The sequence below is a fragment of the Cyanistes caeruleus genome, chromosome 20 (genome assembly GCF_971803275.1).
Source record: "Cyanistes caeruleus chromosome 20, bCyaCae1.hap1.1, whole genome shotgun sequence".
NCBI classification, from domain to species: Eukaryota; Metazoa; Chordata; class Aves; order Passeriformes; family Paridae; genus Cyanistes; species Cyanistes caeruleus.
In genome coordinates, this window is record NC_141720.1 from 324,282 (window position 1) to 343,382 (window position 19,101).

At 55.7% G+C, this 19,101-nt stretch overlaps 2 protein-coding genes and 1 long non-coding RNA gene across 4 annotated transcripts in view; 1 reads left to right on the forward strand and 2 right to left on the reverse strand.

Annotated features, from left to right (window-relative positions):
- The window catches only part of RABL6 (RAB, member RAS oncogene family like 6), a 39,786-nt gene extending 35,225 nt beyond the window's left edge, over positions 1–4,561 (reverse strand). Inside the window, exons 1-3 of one of the 2 annotated variants that reach the window (XM_086858234.1) lie at positions 4,410–4,561; positions 3,378–3,662; positions 599–733 (exon numbers count right to left, since the gene is read on the reverse strand). In XM_086858234.1, the coding sequence (XP_086714360.1) occupies positions 599–733; positions 3,378–3,507 (265 nt within the window). In that variant the 5' untranslated portion in view covers positions 3,508–3,662; positions 4,410–4,561. Of the gene's footprint in view, positions 1–598; positions 734–1,167; positions 1,364–3,377; positions 3,663–4,409 lie in introns of those variants that run through there. The other variant, XM_086858235.1, reaches the window with a different exon arrangement.
- Positions 4,562–4,665: 104 nt separating this feature from the next.
- AMBP (alpha-1-microglobulin/bikunin precursor) lies at positions 4,666–9,717 on the reverse strand. Its single transcript, XM_023946889.2, has 10 exons — positions 9,520–9,717; positions 8,789–8,931; positions 8,423–8,499; positions 7,825–7,938; positions 7,219–7,320; positions 6,719–6,756; positions 5,845–5,923; positions 5,592–5,759; positions 5,261–5,437; positions 4,666–4,814 (listed from the first exon to the last, which is right to left on the reverse strand). Exons 1-10 carry the CDS (start codon positions 9,628–9,630, stop codon positions 4,783–4,785), a joined length of 1,041 nt encoding a protein of 346 aa, XP_023802657.2. The 5' UTR covers positions 9,631–9,717; the 3' UTR covers positions 4,666–4,782.
- A 2,955-nt stretch (positions 9,718–12,672) lies between these two features.
- LOC147649670 (uncharacterized) lies at positions 12,673–17,308 on the forward strand. Its single transcript, XR_015278183.1, has 2 exons — positions 12,673–12,816; positions 13,656–17,308. It is a non-coding gene; the product is annotated as an uncharacterized LOC147649670 (long non-coding RNA).
- The last annotated feature ends 1,793 nt before the right edge of the window (positions 17,309–19,101 follow it).

The following is a 19,101-nucleotide window of genomic DNA, read 5'->3' on the forward strand; positions in this document are numbered from 1 at the left end:
TCACTGCAGGAGCGCTGCAGCCACCATTTAATCAGACTACTACCAACACCCTGACCAGCAGGGTGTCAGGTTGTATTCTCACTCTGTCAGTGGTTTTTTTTTTTACTACTACATTTTTATTTTAATTTTTCTAGTAAAGAACTGTTATTCCTATTCCCATATCTTCACCTGAGAACCCCTTGATTCTAAAATTATAATATTTCGAGGAGGGGAGAGGATTACATTCTTTCCACTTCAAGAGAAGCTCCTGCCTTCCTTAGCAGACACCTGTCTTTCCAAACCAAGATAGTCTCACTAGGAATTCTTCTTCCTTTTGAGCTACAGCATCAATAAATTATAACCAGCAACATGTATTTGAGTTGCTAAAATCGGAAGCAAGACATGCAGAATTCTAACTCCAGTAATTGCTGGTACCCACAGGCAGCCGATTCACGTTCAGGTGGCCTGAAAGTTGAGCAGCTCTGGTTCAATGTTTCCATGGAATCCAAATAAGCAGTCTGATTTTCAGGAAGAAAGAAGCAAATGAGGCTGCAGTGGAATTTCCTCCCCCAAGGCACCATCCCATGACTGTCACTCCCTCCACCCTCTTCCATCTTACTTTTGTAATTCCAGTGGATGCTGGTGACTTGGATCTCCTGAGTTGGAATATATTCCTCAATAAATTTCTTTCCCTGCAGTCGGTGCCAGAGTGTGGTTTTCCCAGTGTTCCTGTCCCCCCGGATGACAATTTTCACTGGAGAAAAGATCAAGCAGACAAATAAAGTGATTAAACAGAACTTGAAGAATGCTGTGAAAAGCATGCTAACTTTTTGCAAGCATTATTCAGATGTAATCAGTCCTCCCAATATTATTACAATAGGAAAGTAGAAAATAGAAATAAATTGTAAAATAGAAAATGTCCTTTGTCCCCAGCAAAGGACATGATTACTGCTAAAGGCTGGTACAGGTCTCTGCTCTCATAACTTCATTAGAAATCTAAACCTTCCCACCCTGCAATGTTCTTCCTTTTGAAAAGTTGGCTGCGTAGGAGAGGAACCATCAAAACAAACTATCCAGGTTCATTTTAGTGCTCTGTTCTACCCAGGGTCTGTAACTATCAGTGCCATTAAAACATTTCTCAGCCTTCAGCATGAGCTCAAACAGGGGGTTATCTGTTACAAAATGTACCTGAAAGCCGTAGGGCTGGCACAGCAGGGGCTGCTCTGAGCCCAGGGAGGCACCTAGAGCCAGGTACAAGGCCTGTGTCCCAGCCTGCTTTATCACTGAACAACCCAAGGCATTCTCAGCACACTAAGTATATTTCTGGGAAGGAAACATGCTCCATTCAGGATCTGTAGAGGTCTAATGCAGCAAAGAAACATTTCTGTAAAACAAATCACAGCGCCCTTTGGTTTAGGTTTAGGCAGTTTCAGGGAAACAGAGGAGTCGTAAAGATCTTTGTGTGCTAACAGTGGCTCCAAACCACATCCTGCACTCCTCTGCTGAATACCAGGACTTTGCCAAGAAAGGAGAATTGGCAATGCACGGGATTTGCAGTTCTGCCCTTCCTGAGCAATGGCCCTTGTAATGACATTCCTTCACAGCCCACCTTCAACTGACCATGCTGGAACACTCCCCATCTCCCCAGGGCCACGGCTGTGGGGGGCACCTGGAAGCCCTTCTGTAAGCCAGCTTGTATCTCCTATAAATATTATGTAACAGTGATGCTGGGAAGAGTTACTATGGAGATTGGAAAGCTGGCCTTAAGGCAGTGACAGAAAGCTGCAGTTTTCAGCCATAAAACAGTAACTAGAACACAAACCAAAAACCTTTCCTGAGGCTTTCACCGATGAGACAAAAAGCAGCGAAGCTACAGTTAGCAGTTTGGGCCTTGCACGAACAGCAGGCGGGTGCCCATCCACAGGTCTGGCACTGTGCAGTCACCCTGGAGCAGAGCTGGTCCCATCCTGTGGCAGCAGGACACAGCTGATCCGTTCTGTCCGCAGCACAAACCTCCCTTGTCTGACAAGTCTGCTCCTGGCTCTTACATAATTCACAAGCTGGTATTAGCTACCTGATCTCTGGCACTCAGCTGCCCCAGCAGCACGCAGCTCTGGGCTGTGGCCACACGAAGCCTCTGCACAAACCAAGGGGCTGAGACCAGCAGATCTTCGGTACGTGTTTAAGGATGCAGTGCTGTGTTCCAAGGCAGCACCTTCATCCTCACCTCCATGTTTCACTGGAAATCCAGTTTCAGCAATCACACTGCTGCTTTTCACATTCAGGACTACTTGCTAAGACATTCATTTTATAAATTAAACAGCACTGGCCGTTTTTATGCTTTTAATGTTTTTATGTTTTTAACATATCTGAAGATGTGCTACGGATAAAGGCACCAAATGTTCTCTCTAGTAAAGCAGAGCACTTTGAAACCTCAGTCCCAAAGCACAGCCAACAGCTGTAATATTAAACAAAGAAAAAAATGCCCCAAAACCCAAAGTTTAACTTCTGTTTCATACCAAGATCCAATAGAAGCTCTATTCCTGCAACATGTGTTTCTTCACGGAAATTATCCAGTGCCACGTTTACAAATCAGTCTTTTTCCCACCTGCCAATCTCTCAGCCTTCTGCAATCTGCCTCCCCTGCCTGCCTGGATCCACACAGAAGCTGGTACTAGCAGCACTCTCTGGAACCAGCTCTATTTTCAGCAGGAATGACATAACTGCTGTCCCTGTCTCACAGTTGTTACTTCGGGACACATTTCACATACTTGCAGTGTCCTCCTGAAACACGGTATTAGAAATCACCTCTACTGAGCTCCAAGGGAAAAATGCAGCCCTAAGCCTCAAGACTGAGAGGAAAAGAATCCCAAAAGCATTCCTCAAGAAAAGAGCAAATGTATCAGCTGCAGAAAAGACACTCAGGATGAAATGATGTACCAAGAGCTCACAGAGGTGTTCAGTGTCCACCTTTTATTAAAGCCTGTCAGGGCTGAGCTTTTAAATAGACTTTTATCATACAACCACTACAGCGTAATTATAAACACCATTATCCTGCGCTGCAGGGAGGGTCACCCACGCACTCAGGGGAGTTACCCTCTCGATGCTCGAACTGACACAAACTAATGTAGCAGGCACTCTCTCTCGTGCCACAGCCGGCAGGCAGCGCTCAGGGACGCTGCTACACCGCGGGTCCCGAGTCTTGCACCGAAAGATGAAAGTTTCACATCCCTCACTCCTCCCACGAGCTCCAACATTTAATTCCAAGCTTGGCTTTGAGCGAATACGGATAAAAACCTGCACAAAGAAAGCACACGCACTCCCAGCCCCTCTGCGATCCCCGGGCACCCCAGGGGGCAGCAGCCAGGGCCGCCCTCCCGGCGCAGGCTCCGACTCACTGTTATACTGGACTCCCTTGGCGAACCTCCTCTGCAGCGCCTGGTTCATGGACTGCAGCCCCGCAGGGATGTTTTTGTCGCGGACCGCAGCCTGGTCCGAGCCCACCAGCTTCTTCAGGGCCGAGAACATCTTCGTGGTGCCACACCTGCACCCCGGGGAACGGGCCGAACGCGGGCTCAGGGGCCGGGAGGCCGCGGCGGAGGCACGGGGCGGCTCAGGGCTGCGGCGGGGCCGGCCCGGCCATGCGGGGCGGAGGTGTGTGGGCCCGGCCCGGCAGGAGAAAGCTGCGCCGGGGGAGGGGGGGGCTCTATCGAGGCATGTCCCGGCGCGGGGCGGTGGAGCCGGTGCCGGGGTCCGGCGCGGGGCGGTGGGGCCAGGCCGCTCAGCCCCGCCGGGGGCCGGTGCCGGGGGCCGGGCGCGGGGAGCGGGGGCGGCGCACGGCTCCCGCCGTCGCCATCTTGGCTCTTCCGGCTCACCGCAGGGGGCCGGGGCACGCGCGGCGCGGGTACGGGGGCCGGCGGGGGACAGAAGGGCGGGGAGCGCGGTCGCCGCGGGGGACCCCCTGGAAGGCCGAGTGCGGCCTCCACTTCCAGGACCTCCTGGAAGGCTGAATCCGCCCGAGACCCCCGCAGCGTGACCCCCATAACGCAGCCGTGCCCTGCTGGGACCCCCACAGCCCCCCCAGGGCCCCCACAATCCCCTCTTAGCAGTTTCACAGCCCCCCCACTCGTGACCGCCATAACCCCTCACAACGCTACCGCAGCATCCCTGGGACACCCCAAAACACCTCTAATCCCTTTCTGGGACCCCTGTGCCCCCTGGGACATAACCCGTGTCGTCCGCTCCTATGGCAGCCCCATTTCCCCGTGACCCTCACAATCCCCTAACTGTTCTGTGAGCCCTCAGGATCCTCTCTGACAGCCCGTAATGCCCTGCTGCAAACCCCACAGCACGGCCCGTGACTTCCCCACCTCCGCCACACACGGGACCCCCGGCCCCACCACGGCCCTGAGCCAGGAGCAATTATTCACCTTTAGGGAGGAGCAGATACCTGTAGCCTCCCTTGCTGTCCCCTCCCGGCAGCCCACCCCCATCCCCTGGGAAATGGGGCTGGATCCATCCAGCGGGACCCCTGAGCTCCCCCCGGCCAGCCTGGCCCTGCGTGGGGACACTCAGTGGGGAGAGCCCAGTAACCCACAGAGGTGGGGACACCCAGCAGGGAGGCCAGAGAGGACCCCACAGCACCTCCCACCCTGTTCCCCACCAGCCTGAGGATTGACACTGGGCTTTTTTGGTCACATGAAAGACATTTACTGCTGGAGGTGTCTCCTGTGCTGCCACAGCTGCCAGCACTGTCCTGCAGGACCCTGGTGCTGGGTGCCGGGCTCTCATCCTCTGCCTGCATCAGTTTGAGAGATGCAGGAACTCCTCATCCTCTGCAAGTGGAGAGACACAGCAGGTGATGGACAGACCCCTCATCACCCTGCATCACAGACAACGGATGCTGCTTCCCACTTTGTCCCTGACAGCAGTGATGAATGAGGGCAGCAGCCTAGAGGACATCTGATCCCTCCTGAGTAGAGCACAAAACCATCCCACACCCATCACAGACCCATGAAAACCCATCCCAGTCCAAGGACACACCCATCCTGGGTCCATCCTGACCCAGAATGACCCATCCCAGGCAGAGCACAAAACCAATCCAGACCCATTCCAGAGCCAGACTGATCCTGAACCCATGACAAGCCCATCCCAGGCCCATGACAGACCCATCCTAGACCCATTCAGAGGCAGGACAGCCCTGTCCCCACCGCAGGCAGACCCAGTGCAGGACTGGAGGTGGTGCAGGCTGCTGCCCTGGGCTGGGGGCCAAGGGGAGTACCTGCCAGCTGAGGAGCCCCGCAGTACTCCTTGCACTCCTTCTCCGAGTAGAACTGGTTCCCATTGCCCTTGCAGCCCCCATAGCTGAAGGTGATGCACTTGCCCTGGGCTGCGTCAAATGCCCAGCGTGTCACCAGTGCCTGGCAGGGACCTGGGACAATGGGCAGCCTGCAGGCAGCTGCAGGGACAGGAGCTGAGTGAGGTGGGGGGTCCAGGGACCCCCACACCTCCCACATGGATGCCAGACACGAGGCATTCAAGGCAATGCTCAGATCTTTTGTGATGCCTCAGCAAAGGCACCTCCAGTGCCCCAGCCCAGCCGGGACTCTCACCCTCGGTCCGGCACGCCTGCAGGCACTCCTTTTCTGAGTAGAAGTTGTTGCCGTTGCCCAGACAGCCTCCATAGAGGAAAGTTTCACAGGCCATGGAGGAGGAGTTGTAGAAGAAGCGGGAGAGCATCCCGCTGCAGGGCCCAGGGTCCCGGCTCAGCCAGCACGAGTCTGTGGACCAACACACCATGGGTCACAGGCAGATGGGAGTGCAGGCCAGGGGGGTCCTGATGCAGCCCCCTCCCCTGGTACCTACCTTCCTTATTGCCAGTGTAAGTGGGCAGGGGTCCTGCGGCTGAGCCCTCCTCCAGGGGCAGGACTGCTCTCCGTGCCCTCTGCACCAGTAAGGAAGCACAGAGCTGCCATCAGTCCCTGCCTGTAGGACCTGCTGCCCACCCCATTGCCCTTAGGGTGGGCTGTGTCAGGGACACCTCAGTCTCCAACCCTCCTTTGTGCTCCCAGCATCTCTCCAGTCACTGATCTTGGGTCTGCAGGCTGTGATCCCTCCACACCTCATGATCTTCCCAGCCCTGTGCTCTTCCAGGGTGGGGGTCCACAACCCCAGGTTGTCGATGAAGACCCCCAAAGTACCCAAGTCATGCCCCACACTGGGGATGTGCCTCAATGGTGTGATACCTGCTCTTGAGTCAACTGGGTTGTTTCTCCTATGAAAGCCCCATTCCCCCTGGAAAATCTTTCACAGCCAGCCCTGAGAAGCTGGGAGGTGCTGAGTGATGGAAGTTGAAGGACCAGTGGGTGCTAAGCTTCCCCATCACTGGAGAAAGGGCCTACAGACTGGCTGGGACACACACAGACAGGCAAGGAGCAAGGAAACACCAGCAACCTTCACGCTGTGAAAAAAATCAGAGTAGGAAAAGGCTTCCACTTAGAAATAAGCTCTTGTGCCCACCTGGCCACCAGAACCCTCCCCCTACAGCCTGTACCTGCCTTGCCCCCATCCTTGCAGGCAAAGCCCATCAGCAGAGGTGGAAGAGCAAGTGCCAGGATGGTCAGTGGAGCCACTGCTCAAACAACATGTCCTGCCCATGAAACCTTCTCCCTGGACAACCAATCTCCAGGGATGTCTCTGGACTTGATCCACTTCAGAAGGTCCCAGCTGGCCCACTCACCTGGGGAGCATTTTCAGTCTCCTGAGGAACACATTCACCTGGCCCAGGAGCAGGAGAGAAGACGAACAGTGTGAGAGGAGAGGTGTCCTGACAAAGTCACCTCAGTGAGTCCAGCACTGTGCACATGCAGGACCCTGGGCAAGGGGACACTCTCCCAGTTCTACCTAACGTTCTGCCCCTCTTTCTGCTTTCCACCCCCCACTCACAGAAGCACCATCCTAAAATGCCCATGCCTCCCTCCATCTCCCTGAAAACCCCACATACCCCTGGGTCAGCCCAAAACCCTACACACACACACACACCCTACATCACACTAGCCCCTTCTCAACCCATAAGATCATGAGTACATGACCTTGTTTCCTTCTCATCCCATGCTACCAAAGCATTTGTCTCTCCTCCCTCCCTCCTGACTGTGTCCCATCTCCCCAGCTTGGCAGACCCAGAAGGAGCAGCTGGAGTGCTCTGGCAGCATGGGAGGCACATGCCCAATGGGAGGTTACCTCTGTTGACCAGGATGAAGATGGAGTCTTCAGGGATGCCCATCTCCAGAGCCAGATGATGGAAGGACTCAATGAGATCGTCCCGCAGCTCCGGACTCCTCCCTGGGAAAGGGAATGAGCTGTGAGCAGGGTTTGTGCAGGAGTGCAGCACCAATACCCACTGAGCTCAGGTGGCTGCAGGCAGGTGTAACACCAGCCTCCTGGTCCTTCCCAATATAGAATCAAGGAAGCAAATATCGAGCCAAACCATTGACCCAGCCCTGCTATGTCCACCCTGAAACGTGTCCCTGAGCTCCACATCAATGTATTTTCCGAACCCTTCCAGGCACAGGGATCTCACTGCTTCCCTGGGCCACCTGTTGTTCTTGACCAGCCTTGACCAAGGACTTGGACAAAGTTGGTTTAATGTTTCTTAATCATGGAAGACAGAGCCATGAGACTCCACCTCTGCCATGCCAAAGATGAGCTGGTCTAAGCCACCATGTCCAAAGCCCATGGTCCTGTCCCTTAAGGCCAAGGGAGCTGAGAGACCCTTGGGTGGTGTTTTGGAGCTGTGCTGATCCACCCTAGAGCCTGCTTTCCCCCAAGTGCCGTGGCCAGACATACCATACAGCTTCAGGGTGGTGCTTGGACCAAAATTGCTTTTCTTCTTCATCAGAATGACAGCATATTCTTCATAGTTGGTACGGAGCACGTAGGACTGGATAGACACATCCCATTCTGGGCGAGATAGAGACACAGGGATGTCATTCCTGCCCCTCATGGTGAGATGGAGCAGTGTAGGACAGCCCCAAAGCTGGGGGCTGAAATCACACATCTAATTTAAAAAACATGATTTTTGGGACGCAGACTCAGACACAACCATGACTCCCTTTAGACTCACCAGTCTGTTAGCTGAGGGGATTGGAAAGCAAGGGCTGTGAACAACTGAGACCCCACTAATGCTCCTGAAGTGTGGCTGGTCCCTGCCCCAGCCTGGAACTCTGTGGACAGGACTGACCTACTGCAACATCTCATTGTCCTATGGCTATGCAGGGACAGTGCTCAAACAGCCATTTCCCCGCAGCTTTACTCTATTCTTTGGCTGGAAATGACCCAAACTGTGGAGTGGCCTCTGAGTCCTGCTCTTCTGAACTCCTTCCACCTTTGCCAGCTATCCATGGAACTGGTCCGCATCTCCCAGCCATGCCTCACCCCGACTCACTGGGGCTGTAGTAGGTGTATTTGCCAGGGATGCTGGTTTTCTGGTACTCCCCTGAGACTTGTGTGCAGTCATGTTGCCTGGAGAGAAGAAGAAAACAATCAGCTACTTGGAGGGATTGCTTTCCCTGGTTATGGTATGAAAATCATGTCTGGGGCACTAAGGCAATGGTGCAGGACCCCTGAAATTGTGCTGCCCACAACATCGAGTGTCTGAGCCCAACCCATCCCCTCCTCAGGGCTCGGAGGCCAGGTAGAGCAAAGGAACCCTCGTGTCTGTCCCAGCCCTGGCAGAGGGGGCACCCCTGGGTGGGGTGGCTTTGGAGGAGGCTCAAGCACCTCCAGCAGTGCTCCCATCAGTGCCCCATACCGCAGCCTGGTGCTGGTAGTGCTGATCTGGTCAGCACTGGGGCCAGGGCCCAGCACCAGCGTGCCCATGCTGAACTTCTCCTTGTAGTTCTTCATCCATTTGCAGGTCGTGCCAATGGCGATGTCAAACCACTTTCCGTACATCTGCAGGGAGAAGAGAGAGACGTCTGCACCATGAGCCACCTCACCAAGGTGGGACATCACCTGGTTTTGTGCAGTTAAAATATTCCTGACCCAAGGAGAAACTGGGAGGTGATGATGCAGGTGCAGGCCAGAGGTGCTGAAGGATTTGGGAAGTGTGTCAGCACTGAGCAGGATTTTCCTTGCCCCGTAGGCAGGGCTGGAAGCACCAGGCTGGCATTGCCTCATGTACACCAGTGAGACCCAGACCTGGGCACACATGCAGGGCTGTAGGAATCCTGGCAGGGGACAGGGCACATTGTGGGGGATCTCCCAGGCAGCCTGCATCCCACAGAAACCCTGCACACCGAATCACAGACATCCCACGGGACCCATCTGCCCTGGGGCTGGGACTGCAGTCACCCTGCCTGGGGTCTGCCAGGATGAGGCCCCCCACAAAGGCTGAGTGGCACCCAGGGAGTGCCACACTGCCAACACCTGTCCTGCACAGCCTGGCATGGACATTCCTGCCCTTCTTTCTGGAGGAAAATGAAAGAAAGCTTACCCCATCCCTTTTGCCCCCAGAATTAACGGACCATGAGCTGTCATTACCCGCTCAGCCTCAAAATTCTCCTGCACTTGGATATCTTCATCCTGGTCTCCGATGGGGGTTCCATGAGCCACAGTGAAGAGGAGGAGGGAAAGGAGACCCCAAATAATCATGGCTGGTGGCTTCAGAGTGCTGCTGAGCCTCAGCACTCCAGTGGGATCCTGGACTCTGCGCTGCCCCCACTGTGCAGCACTGTGACCTTCAGCCCAGGGCCAGCAGGGCCAGCCAGCCTGCGGGGGGGCTGCCAGGGGAGCTGGGGGGTGCGGCCCAGGGGGCACCACTGCCCGTGGCGGTGCTGAGGATTTGCAGGGAGCTGTGTGGGGTGCAGGAGTGGAGATGAGCACCCTCCCAGCCACACCTCTGAGCTCCTCACCCTCGCCTCCTCTCCACCATGGGCCCAAGAGCCGTCTTTCTCCTTTATTCTGTGCTGGGATTCGTATTCCTGCTCTGTCACCCCACAAAGAGCCCCAGCCCTGATGGACCAGCCTGACCCCGTGGTGAGGAGAGCACTGAGGGGTGCCCAGCGCTTACCCCAGGCTATCTAATCAGTGTCCATAGGGGATGGAGCCTGAGTTTCCTGGTCCCCTTTTGGACCCCTTCCAGGCAGTCCCAAGCAGATAGCCAACATCCAGGATCCGCATGAGTGTGACCCATCCCACAGTCCAGGGTCCCTGGGCCGGGCAGAGCGAGAAACGCCGGGCCATCCTCTCTCCTTCCCAGCAGTGTTTGCCTTCGTGGGATGATTAACAGAAACCAAACATCCCGAGAGAAACTGCAAACAGAGCAAAGGGCAGGGGCGCCTCTCCAGGTGGCCAAGCCCAATATTTATGGAGAAGGAGCGGAGCTGGCGGCACACTGGCAGAAGTCAGCCGGACTTTCTCCCTCCACTCCCCCGCGATCACTGACGGGCCCTTGGAAAAGGACCAGCAGGTGCTGCCGCCCGGGCACGGGACAGAGAGAGCGGTGCTCCTGGCAGAGACAGCCCGGACAGATCCTCCTGCCACATCCCGGGCTGTCGGGAGCGCGGGGCAGACGCGGAGCGGCGGCACAGCCACCTTCGGCAGCCTTCCTCCTCCTCTCCCCGCCTACTCTGGGGGAACATCCTCCAAAACCCCGGGCTCCAGCCCCCAAGGCCGGGGTCCCTCCCCAGGGTGCCCGGCCCGCCCAGCACTAGGTGGCAGCCGGCGGTAAGGAATGACAGCCCCGCTCCGGCCCCGCCGCGGCCACCGGCGGTCCCCGAGCCCCCTCCTGCGCTCCGGACAGCCGTGGGCACCGGGGAACGCTGCACTTGGAAGAGGCTTGTAAAACACAGGGAGAATGACTTTTTACACGGGCAGATAGTGATAGGACACGGGGCAACTAATTCAAACTGAAAGAGGAGAGATTTATATTAGATATTGGGAAGAAATTGTTCCCTGTGAGGGTGGGGAGACCCTGGCACAGGCTGTCCAGAGGGCCTGTGACTGTCCCATCCCTGGCAGCGTCCAAGGCCAGGCTGGACAGGGCTTGGAGCACCCTGGGACAGTGGAAGGTGTCCGTGCCCATGGCAGGGGCGTGGAGCTGGATGGACTTTAAGGTTTCTTCCAACCTGAACCCGTCTGGAATTCTATGACTTGCAAGAGGACATGGTCAAGGAAACCTCTGAAGACACTGCCTTGTGTCCCGTGGGTCACAGAGTGCTCTGGTGCTCCTTACACAGGAGCGTTGAGTGTTCAGCAAAGGGCAGAGCAGAGACAAGGCTGGGCCAGAGAGGGAAGTGCAACCCAAATCTGAAGGCTGTAACAGACCCAAACCACCCCTGGCTCACAGGAGGCCTGGGAGAGGGTGCACAGAGATGTCCCCGCTGGAGGCAGGGTGGGACTGGCTCCATCTTCGGGACTCTTGTTTCTCTCCCAGTGTGTCCCTTGGCACTCAGCACACATCAGACCTAGAGGGCAGCTGCCAAGCTGCCGGTGTGGCACTGCTGGGCTGCTGATGGGTGCCAACAGCCTGTGACGGGCTGTGCATCAAGCCCGGAGCGCAGCCACATCTGGGCACATCGGACAGCCTGCTCTCTGAGTCTGCAGCCAGAAGCATCAACCATCTCCGTGCCCGGAGGTGTGGGGACACATCTGCCCACGCGTGTCTGTCTGCACGGCTTTCCCTGCCTGGCCCCTCCACCCCAAAACCCCGGGGACCCTTTCCGTGCGTGCCCGGGGGGCGGCGCCGCCCTGTCCCGGTGCCGGGGCTCTCCCGGTGCCCGGTGCCGCAGATGCTCCTCCACCCTCACGTGCGGCTGCTTTTTGTGTCCTTCTCGCTGCGGCTCGGGCTCTAACCCGTCCCTCCCGCCCCTCCGCCGCCCGCGCCCCCCGGCGCAGCCCCCACCGCAGCCAGCCACACACACAAGTGAACTTTTCTGCTTTTTCCAGCAATTAAAAAGAATAAAGCAACAGTTGTCTCCAGGCAGGGCATGGATCCTGGTGACCCTGATTTTCTGTGTGGCTGGGCAGGGTGAATGGGGCTATTGAGACCCCGATGACTGGCATCTCCACTCCAGGATTGTCTCCCCTTCCAAGTCCCCCTCCCCGCGCTCTCCTCCTCCCTACCCTCCTCCTCGCTTTTAATTTCCTTCCTGCAGAGAGCTGCTCATCCCCTTCCCATTGGCCAAAGGCCTGAAAGGGAATGGAGGAGACAAGGGAAGGATTAAGGACGCTCTGCTTAGGAGCAGGCAGCCTGAATACAAGATGCACCGGCTGGGAAAGAATGGAGGCTTAGTGGGGCACCAGATCAGACCCGCCCCCGCCGCATTCAACCCGACCTGCATTCTTGCATTGCTAAGCAGGGACCTTTCTCCCCGGCCAACCCCTCGGAGGGACGCCCCGGACCCCTGGCCCACCTGTAGCCCTGCCCAGGATGGTCCCACCACACCCCTCGAGGTGCAGCCAGGACGGAACGCAGACTGCGGTGCTTGGTGCTCTGGGCCAGCCCAAGGGGCTCAGGACACAATGGCCCCAGGCAGTCCCACAAGGATGAGGAGACAGCCCTTGGAGCAGTCTGGGAGCAAAGTGGGGCAGGTCGTGTCCCTGGGACATTCCCAGCCCTTGCCCCAGCAGAGCTCTGGGCCTCATCCTGCGGGGCTGGAGGCTTTGGAGCTCAAAGGAAGGGTGGAGCCTGCAGCAGGGTGGGGTCTGGTAGACCTGGAGAAGGGCTGGGGCACTTCCAGACACCCCCCAGTGCTTGTAAAGCGTGTTGTTTCTTAGAAGACCCCTAAAACCCCAGAGCGCTCCCTGCCCTTCTCAGCACCTCCCAGGACCTTGCAGGTCAGGTGAAAATGAGGCTGCTGTGGGGACAGGGCTGGGACAGGTGAATTCCCTGCTAGGGCTGGTCCTCAGGAAGGGCTGGAGCAGAGCAAGATGGTGGCTGGGCTCAGGGTCACCCTGGCAATGAGGGGTCCCCGAGGGCAGCAGTGGACCAGGGCAAGCTGTCACTGACCCATGGAGAGACACATGGGGAATCACCCAGGAGCAGGACTGGGGTGTTGGCAGCATCTGGGGCTTTCCACATCTCTCCATGCCAGGTGAACCCTTCATGTCCTGCTCAGGTGAGGGACAGGTAGAAGGGAGCAGCGAGGGATGGGTGCCCACTGTCTCTGCCCAAGGACACTCCATGGAAGCTGGAGCAGCTGTTTCTGATGAGCTGAGTCAGAATGAAAGCACCTATAGCCAGAAAAGTGCTGAATGGCCTTTGTCCCAAGCTCTCATTCGGTACACTGGATCCATGGGAAAATATTCTGATATAGAAGATTTAAACCTATCAACTGTGGCTATACATGAAATCCAGGTATATGAAAAGCAACAGTGGCAAAGACAAAGCTTGTGGTCTCTTCAAGGGACTATATGAGAAGTAATCAGAGTAGGATGCTGGATGATTAATGGGACTAACCATGAAAAAGCAATTCAAATTAATGTTTCAACTTCTCCTACAGACAAGCACCGAGAAATTTGTAATTGTCTAAGTGAATTATATTGTTGGTATAATTTTACATTAGTAAAATTAACTGCCTGGGGCAGAGGTCAGGAAGGACATGCCAGGACATCACAAGCACTAAAATGAGCTTAGGGAAGTTGTTTGTGCTGACATCTTTCCCCTTCCTCCACAGTGGAACCCAGGTGCCACCTCAGATGGACCCCCATGTTCAGAGCTGAATCCCACCCCACTGGGCAAGCTGTGCAGGAGGCTCCCAGGTACTGCTGCCTCCTGAGCACTGCAGGTGACCATCACGGTCTCCATGGTCCAGCTGGCATCATTCATTCTTAACACGTTAAATCCATGAATTCAGAAGATTTTTCAGTATTTGGTGCTAAAAGCCCCATCTCCTGGAGTTCTGTGATTCCAGCAGAAACTTGTACCCTGAGAAGAGCATGAAATCCTTCCTGAGGTGAGCGTCCATTTGCATCCCAGAAGGCAGAAGAAGAAAATGCCCACCTGTATTTCCTCCAGAGAAGAGTCCCATCCTTTCAGGCATCCCACCACCAGCCTCAGCAGCTGATAGAGAGCCCACTGCACATCCACCTCTATCCCTGCCTCCTCCTGCTCAGGGAATGAGGTCTGTGGTCTTTGCTCCAGAAAGCTGTTTTGACTTTAGGGCAAAATAGGCACAGTGGGTTTGAAATCATCAGTTTTGGTATAAGGGATGTCTGTTATCAGCCCAAGGCACCCGCTGTGCTGGGAAGCCGTAGTGAGACAGCAGTGGCTGGTCATTGCTCAGGGGTTGGTGGGCGCCCTTGGCTGTGCCTGGCCCAGCAGGAGCACTCCCCTTCCTCACCCATCACCAGGATCGAGAGAGCTGCCCTTGCCTGGGGGAGATCTTCACCCCCCTCAGACCTGGGTGTCCCCATTGCCCTGTCATTGCTGTAGCACTCCCCAGCACTGTCAGGAGACTCGGGGGCCCCCATCCTGCTGCACCCCCAGGCTCCAGTGCAGCCCCCATCAGCTCCCTGTAGGAACCAGAGGCTCCATCCCACTGGAGAAGCCCAAGAGTCCCATGTGGGGAAGAGCCCTGGATCTCAGGGGAGAGGCAACTGGTCTCCCTGTTCGGTGCCAGAGGCTTTTGTCCTCCCTCCTCCGAGCCCAGGGACCGGGGCCGGGTGATTCCCAGCCCAGAGGGGATGGAGAGCCCTTCCCTCCGCCCGATGGAGAGGGACCACGGGGCTTTCTCTTTAATGCAATGCTATGAATACTCGGGGTCTTTCTGCTCACTGTTTAATGGATTTGAATGTGAAAAGGTGCTGGAATTGGGAAGAGGGGAAGAGAGGGGGGAGGCCAGGCCTCTTTGTTCGGAGATGCTGCTCCAGCCTTGGATTTATTTAGCATTTGGAGGGCTCTGGGGTCTTTCTCTCCTCCCCAGCCCTGCAAAGGCTCGCTCCCTTTTCTGCCTCATGCTTATTAGCATAGCAGCTGCTCAGGAGAGGGGCTAGGCAGGAGAAAAGGATCGAGGCGTCCGGGAAATGAATAGGAGGGGAAAAAAATAGCTTAAAAGGACAGAGGCTTTGAATGAGGGGGAGCAGTGAGTGGAAAATGGGACGGGGGCGGTTCAGAGTTGTCACCGTAGCTGTGAATGTGAGCAAGGAGAAATGTGGGGACCCACTGGGGACAGGCTCCCTGTCTGGGCGCTGTGCCAGGGGTCGAGGCCTGAACCCAGCACTGTGGTGTGAGGCCAGGGCTGCCCTGTGCCCCCCAGCTCCTGGGCACAGGCGGGTGCTGGGTGCTGAGCCAGCATCGTCCTGTACCCCCAGCCCAGCTCCCTAGGGCCACCAGGTGCCCCAGGCCCCTGTGGCTGTGTTGGGGTCCCCCATCCCTGACCTCCAAACCGAAGCCTCCAGCGAGAGACCCAGTAAGTGTCACAGCACCTGCCAGTCCCCCAAGTGTGGTGGGCTCTGGAAATCCAGCAATCTTCTCCAAGGGGCAGACTGGGCACGGATGGGACACTCAGGGAAACCTTCAGGGCACGCTGCAGCTGGTGCCTCCAGCTCCACCACTCACTCCAGGGAAAGCTTCTGTCACTGGGTCACCGGGTCACTGAGTGCTTTAGGCATAATTAAAGGAAATCAGGAGTCCAGGGAGCTGCCACCCAGCTCCTGCCCCAGCTGGAGGGGTGACCACACTGAGACATCAGAGTCCAGGGCAGGAAACCCTGAGGGCTGCACACATTCAGAGCCTGTTCATGCAACTGCATTTATGTGTGAGAACATTGCTGGGGGCCGCACATGTGTGAGAAAACACCTGGAGAAAACAAGAACAGTGATGGCAGTCTTGGGGTGACAGGAGGCTGCAGAGTCACTGCTTCCAAGCAGAGGCTCTCCTTGGTTGCAGGATTCATTCAAAGCCACAATTTATTTGTTGTGCTGTCATGTTTCAGAGCACAAACCATCAATCCCAGGGTGCTGCTCAAGTTCCCTGTGAAGCCTCAGCCTCAGCTGCCTCCCAAATGCATCACAGGCTGAATGAGGAGTTTCCAGTTAAAATAAGTGTCCCAACCACCCCCAACTGTATCATCGCTCCAGCTGTCCAGCTTTGCCTCTCTCCATTCTTCTACCCTCCCCTACCCACCCATCCCATCAGGCCTCTATTCCCCATCCCTCCCAGGCAGCCCCTCTCTCTGCATTCTTCCACCCCTCCATGTCCCCAGTGATCCCCCCCAGGCCCCCTGCCATCTTTCAATCCCTCCAGCCAAGCACCTTCCACCCTTCCAGATCCAAACTCGACCCACTGTCTTCCCCAAAATCAGCCAAACCACGATGTTGCCCTGCTTGACCATTTCTTCTCAGGAAGAGAAACCTTTTAACGAAAAAAAAGCCAAAAATTCCACTGAACCTACAGGTCTGGGTCACACTTTGGGTGAGACCCAGAGGTCACGTCTCCCTGGGCACCCTAAGAACATGGTGACATCGTGACAGAGGAACATGGCAGCTGCAGAGGTTTTGGGAAGAGGTTTTGGGAAGAGGTTTCTCCTTCCTGCACAATGGAGCAGTGTCCTTCCTGGGGGCACTTGCTGCCTCCAAGCATGGGAGTGACAGTGATTTCAGGGCATGGGGGATGGCACTGAAAATCCCATGCTCACCTCGTGGCAGTGCATGAAGCTTGTGTACACCCCAAGAACAACAAAAACTGACTCACTGCTGCAGGAATGGGGTGGCCTGGGATGAATATGGGGGGACAGGACCTCTGCACCCAGTCCCAGCACCAAATATTGCAGCATCTTTGGGTCAGCAGCAAAAACAGGCTGAAAGCATGAGCTGCCCTGTCCTGCATGATGTGCTGAGGACCCTGGTGCTGCTGACCATTCATCCATCATCCATCCATCATCCATTCATCCATCGTCCATCCATCATCCATTCATCCATCGTCCATCCATCATCCATCATCCATCCATCCATCATCCATCCATCCCTCCATCCATCCATCCATCCATCCATCCATCCATCCATCCATCATCCATCCATCCCTCCATCCATCATCCATCCATCCCTCCATCCATCCATCCATCCATCCATCCATCCATCCATCATCCATCCATCCCTCCATCCATCATCCATCATCCATCCATCCATCCATCCATCCATCCATCCATCCATCATCCATCCATCCCTCCATCCATCATCCATCATCCATCCATCCATCATCCATCCATCCATCCATCCATCCATCATCCATCCATCCATCCATCATCCATCATCCATCCATCCATCCATCCATCCATCCATCATCCATCCATCCATCCATCCATCCATCATCCATCCATCCATCATCCATCCATCCATCATCCATCCATCCATCCATCCACCATCCATCCATCCATCCATCATCCATCCATCCATCATCCATCCATCCATCATCCATCCATCCATCCATCATCCACCCACCCACAGTGATGGAGCTCAGAATGCCTTGAGAAAGGGCAAAAACTTCTGAAGTTTGGAAATGAGGCCAGTCTGGCTGGGCAGCCTGAGCCACCGGCTCCTCGCCGGCACCGAACAGAAGTTGATTGTGATTTTTTTTTGTTCAGAAAGGTAACTCCTCTTTGGACCGTCGGGCTGTGGCATTATCATAGTCATACAAACACCCAACAAAGCATCTATTTAAAATGTCCTGAATTTTGATTACAGCCTGTCCCCTCTTGCTCTCCTGCTCGCTGTCTTTCTTTCTCATTCATTACTTACTGTGTTAAGCTCCCTGAAATTCAAATAAAATCCCACCTCCTCCCCCACATCCATATGCGACGGCCGATTCAGCAGCGATGGCCGAGCTTGACGGATGAAGGGCAATAGAAGAGGAGACAAAGCTGTCAAACCTCACCGGGCTGTGTTGACTTCCCATCGCCCCCCAGGCAGAGAGGAGCCCGATCCATCTGGTTTGGAGTCAGCAGCACAAACAAAAGCAAAAGACAATGGCAGGAAGCACTTGAAAGTTCAAATTTTTGCTTTGGTTTCTCTTGGAACAACAGCACCTACGTAATGCGGCCAACGGACAATAACACGCAGCCAGGGACAGGCAAAAATGCCAGAAGAATGTGCTTACACCACCAAACCATCCAATATTCTTGTGTTATTGGAACAAAAATAGAAAAGGGAAAGAAAAAAAGGGGGGAAAAAATCAAGTCTTTGAAGTTCCTAGATTTCTTGGACAGGGCTTCTGCAGAGGAAAGCTGCAAAGTGGGGTGGCCGTGGGCCTGGGGAGGAGCTGTGGGGTTCAGCTGTGCCCTCAGCACATTTCCACTGCCAGGGCCATCACATTGAGGAACACAGAGGGGCTTTGCTGGGCTTGGCTCCAGGGAGGTGCCCAAAGAAGGGGCTGCTGGAGACCCCAGCCCACCCCATCCACTGTGGGGAGAGGAGCCACACAGGAATGCTGCATTTCCCCAGAAAAACCCATCCTTGGGGTGGTGGCTGGCCCAGCCCAGCCCAGCTCTCTGGGGCCCTGGCCCAGGTGACAAGGTTGTGCAGCATTCCAAGCACAAAGGGATGAGGCTGGGATTATTTCCACCTGCAGGTGTGTCCCTGTGTGCCCTGGGGAGCGCAGTGACTGCGAGGTTTGGTGGCACAGGCTGGGGGTCGATGTCCCCCAGTGCCACGGCTGGAGAAGGTGCGGTGCTTGCCCCACACCCCCAACGAATTTGGAGTCAGCAGTTGCCACAGGACCCCGAGTGAAGGAGCCCCAGGACCACCAGTGCTTGTGACCATGGTTTTGGCATCATCTTTTTTCTCCTGCTCAAATCCATCCAGGTCACTTGGTGCCCGTATTGTCCACACTGGGCTGCTGCCCAGGTGGCTGCATGTCCCCAGGGCACCTAGGGACACCAGCTGTGTTTGTGCCAGGCACTGGCCCATGCTGGCAGCAGATGGCACGGGGCTTGGCACATTGGAGTGGAGTTTGGCCAACCTGGAAAGGTCACACTGAGCCTTTTCTCCAGGTTTCCTCCCCACTGTGTTTGCAGGATGCCACTCCTTGCATCCCTGGGAACCCACACCCAGAGCCAAACTGAACACGGTACAAGTTCCCCTGGGATTTAGGCATTTACAGAGCTGGCAGAATTACTGATAGAGAAA

What these genes read in the sequence shown, in the direction of transcription:
- AMBP (XM_023946889.2), bottom strand. Translation starts at nt 9,630, where the DNA reads ATGATTATTTGGGGTCTCCTTTCCCTCCTCCTCTTCACTGTGGCTCAT. An exon ending in AGAATTTTGAGGCTGAGCGG is followed by an intron (nt 8,932 to 9,519) that starts GTAATGACAGCT and finishes TTCTCCCTGCAG; the next exon opens with ATGTACGGAAAGTGGTTTGA. An exon ending in CTTCATCCTGGTCAACAGAG is followed by an intron (nt 6,757 to 7,218) that starts GTAACCTCCCAT and finishes CTCCTGGGCCAG; the next exon opens with GTGAATGTGTTCCTCAGGAG.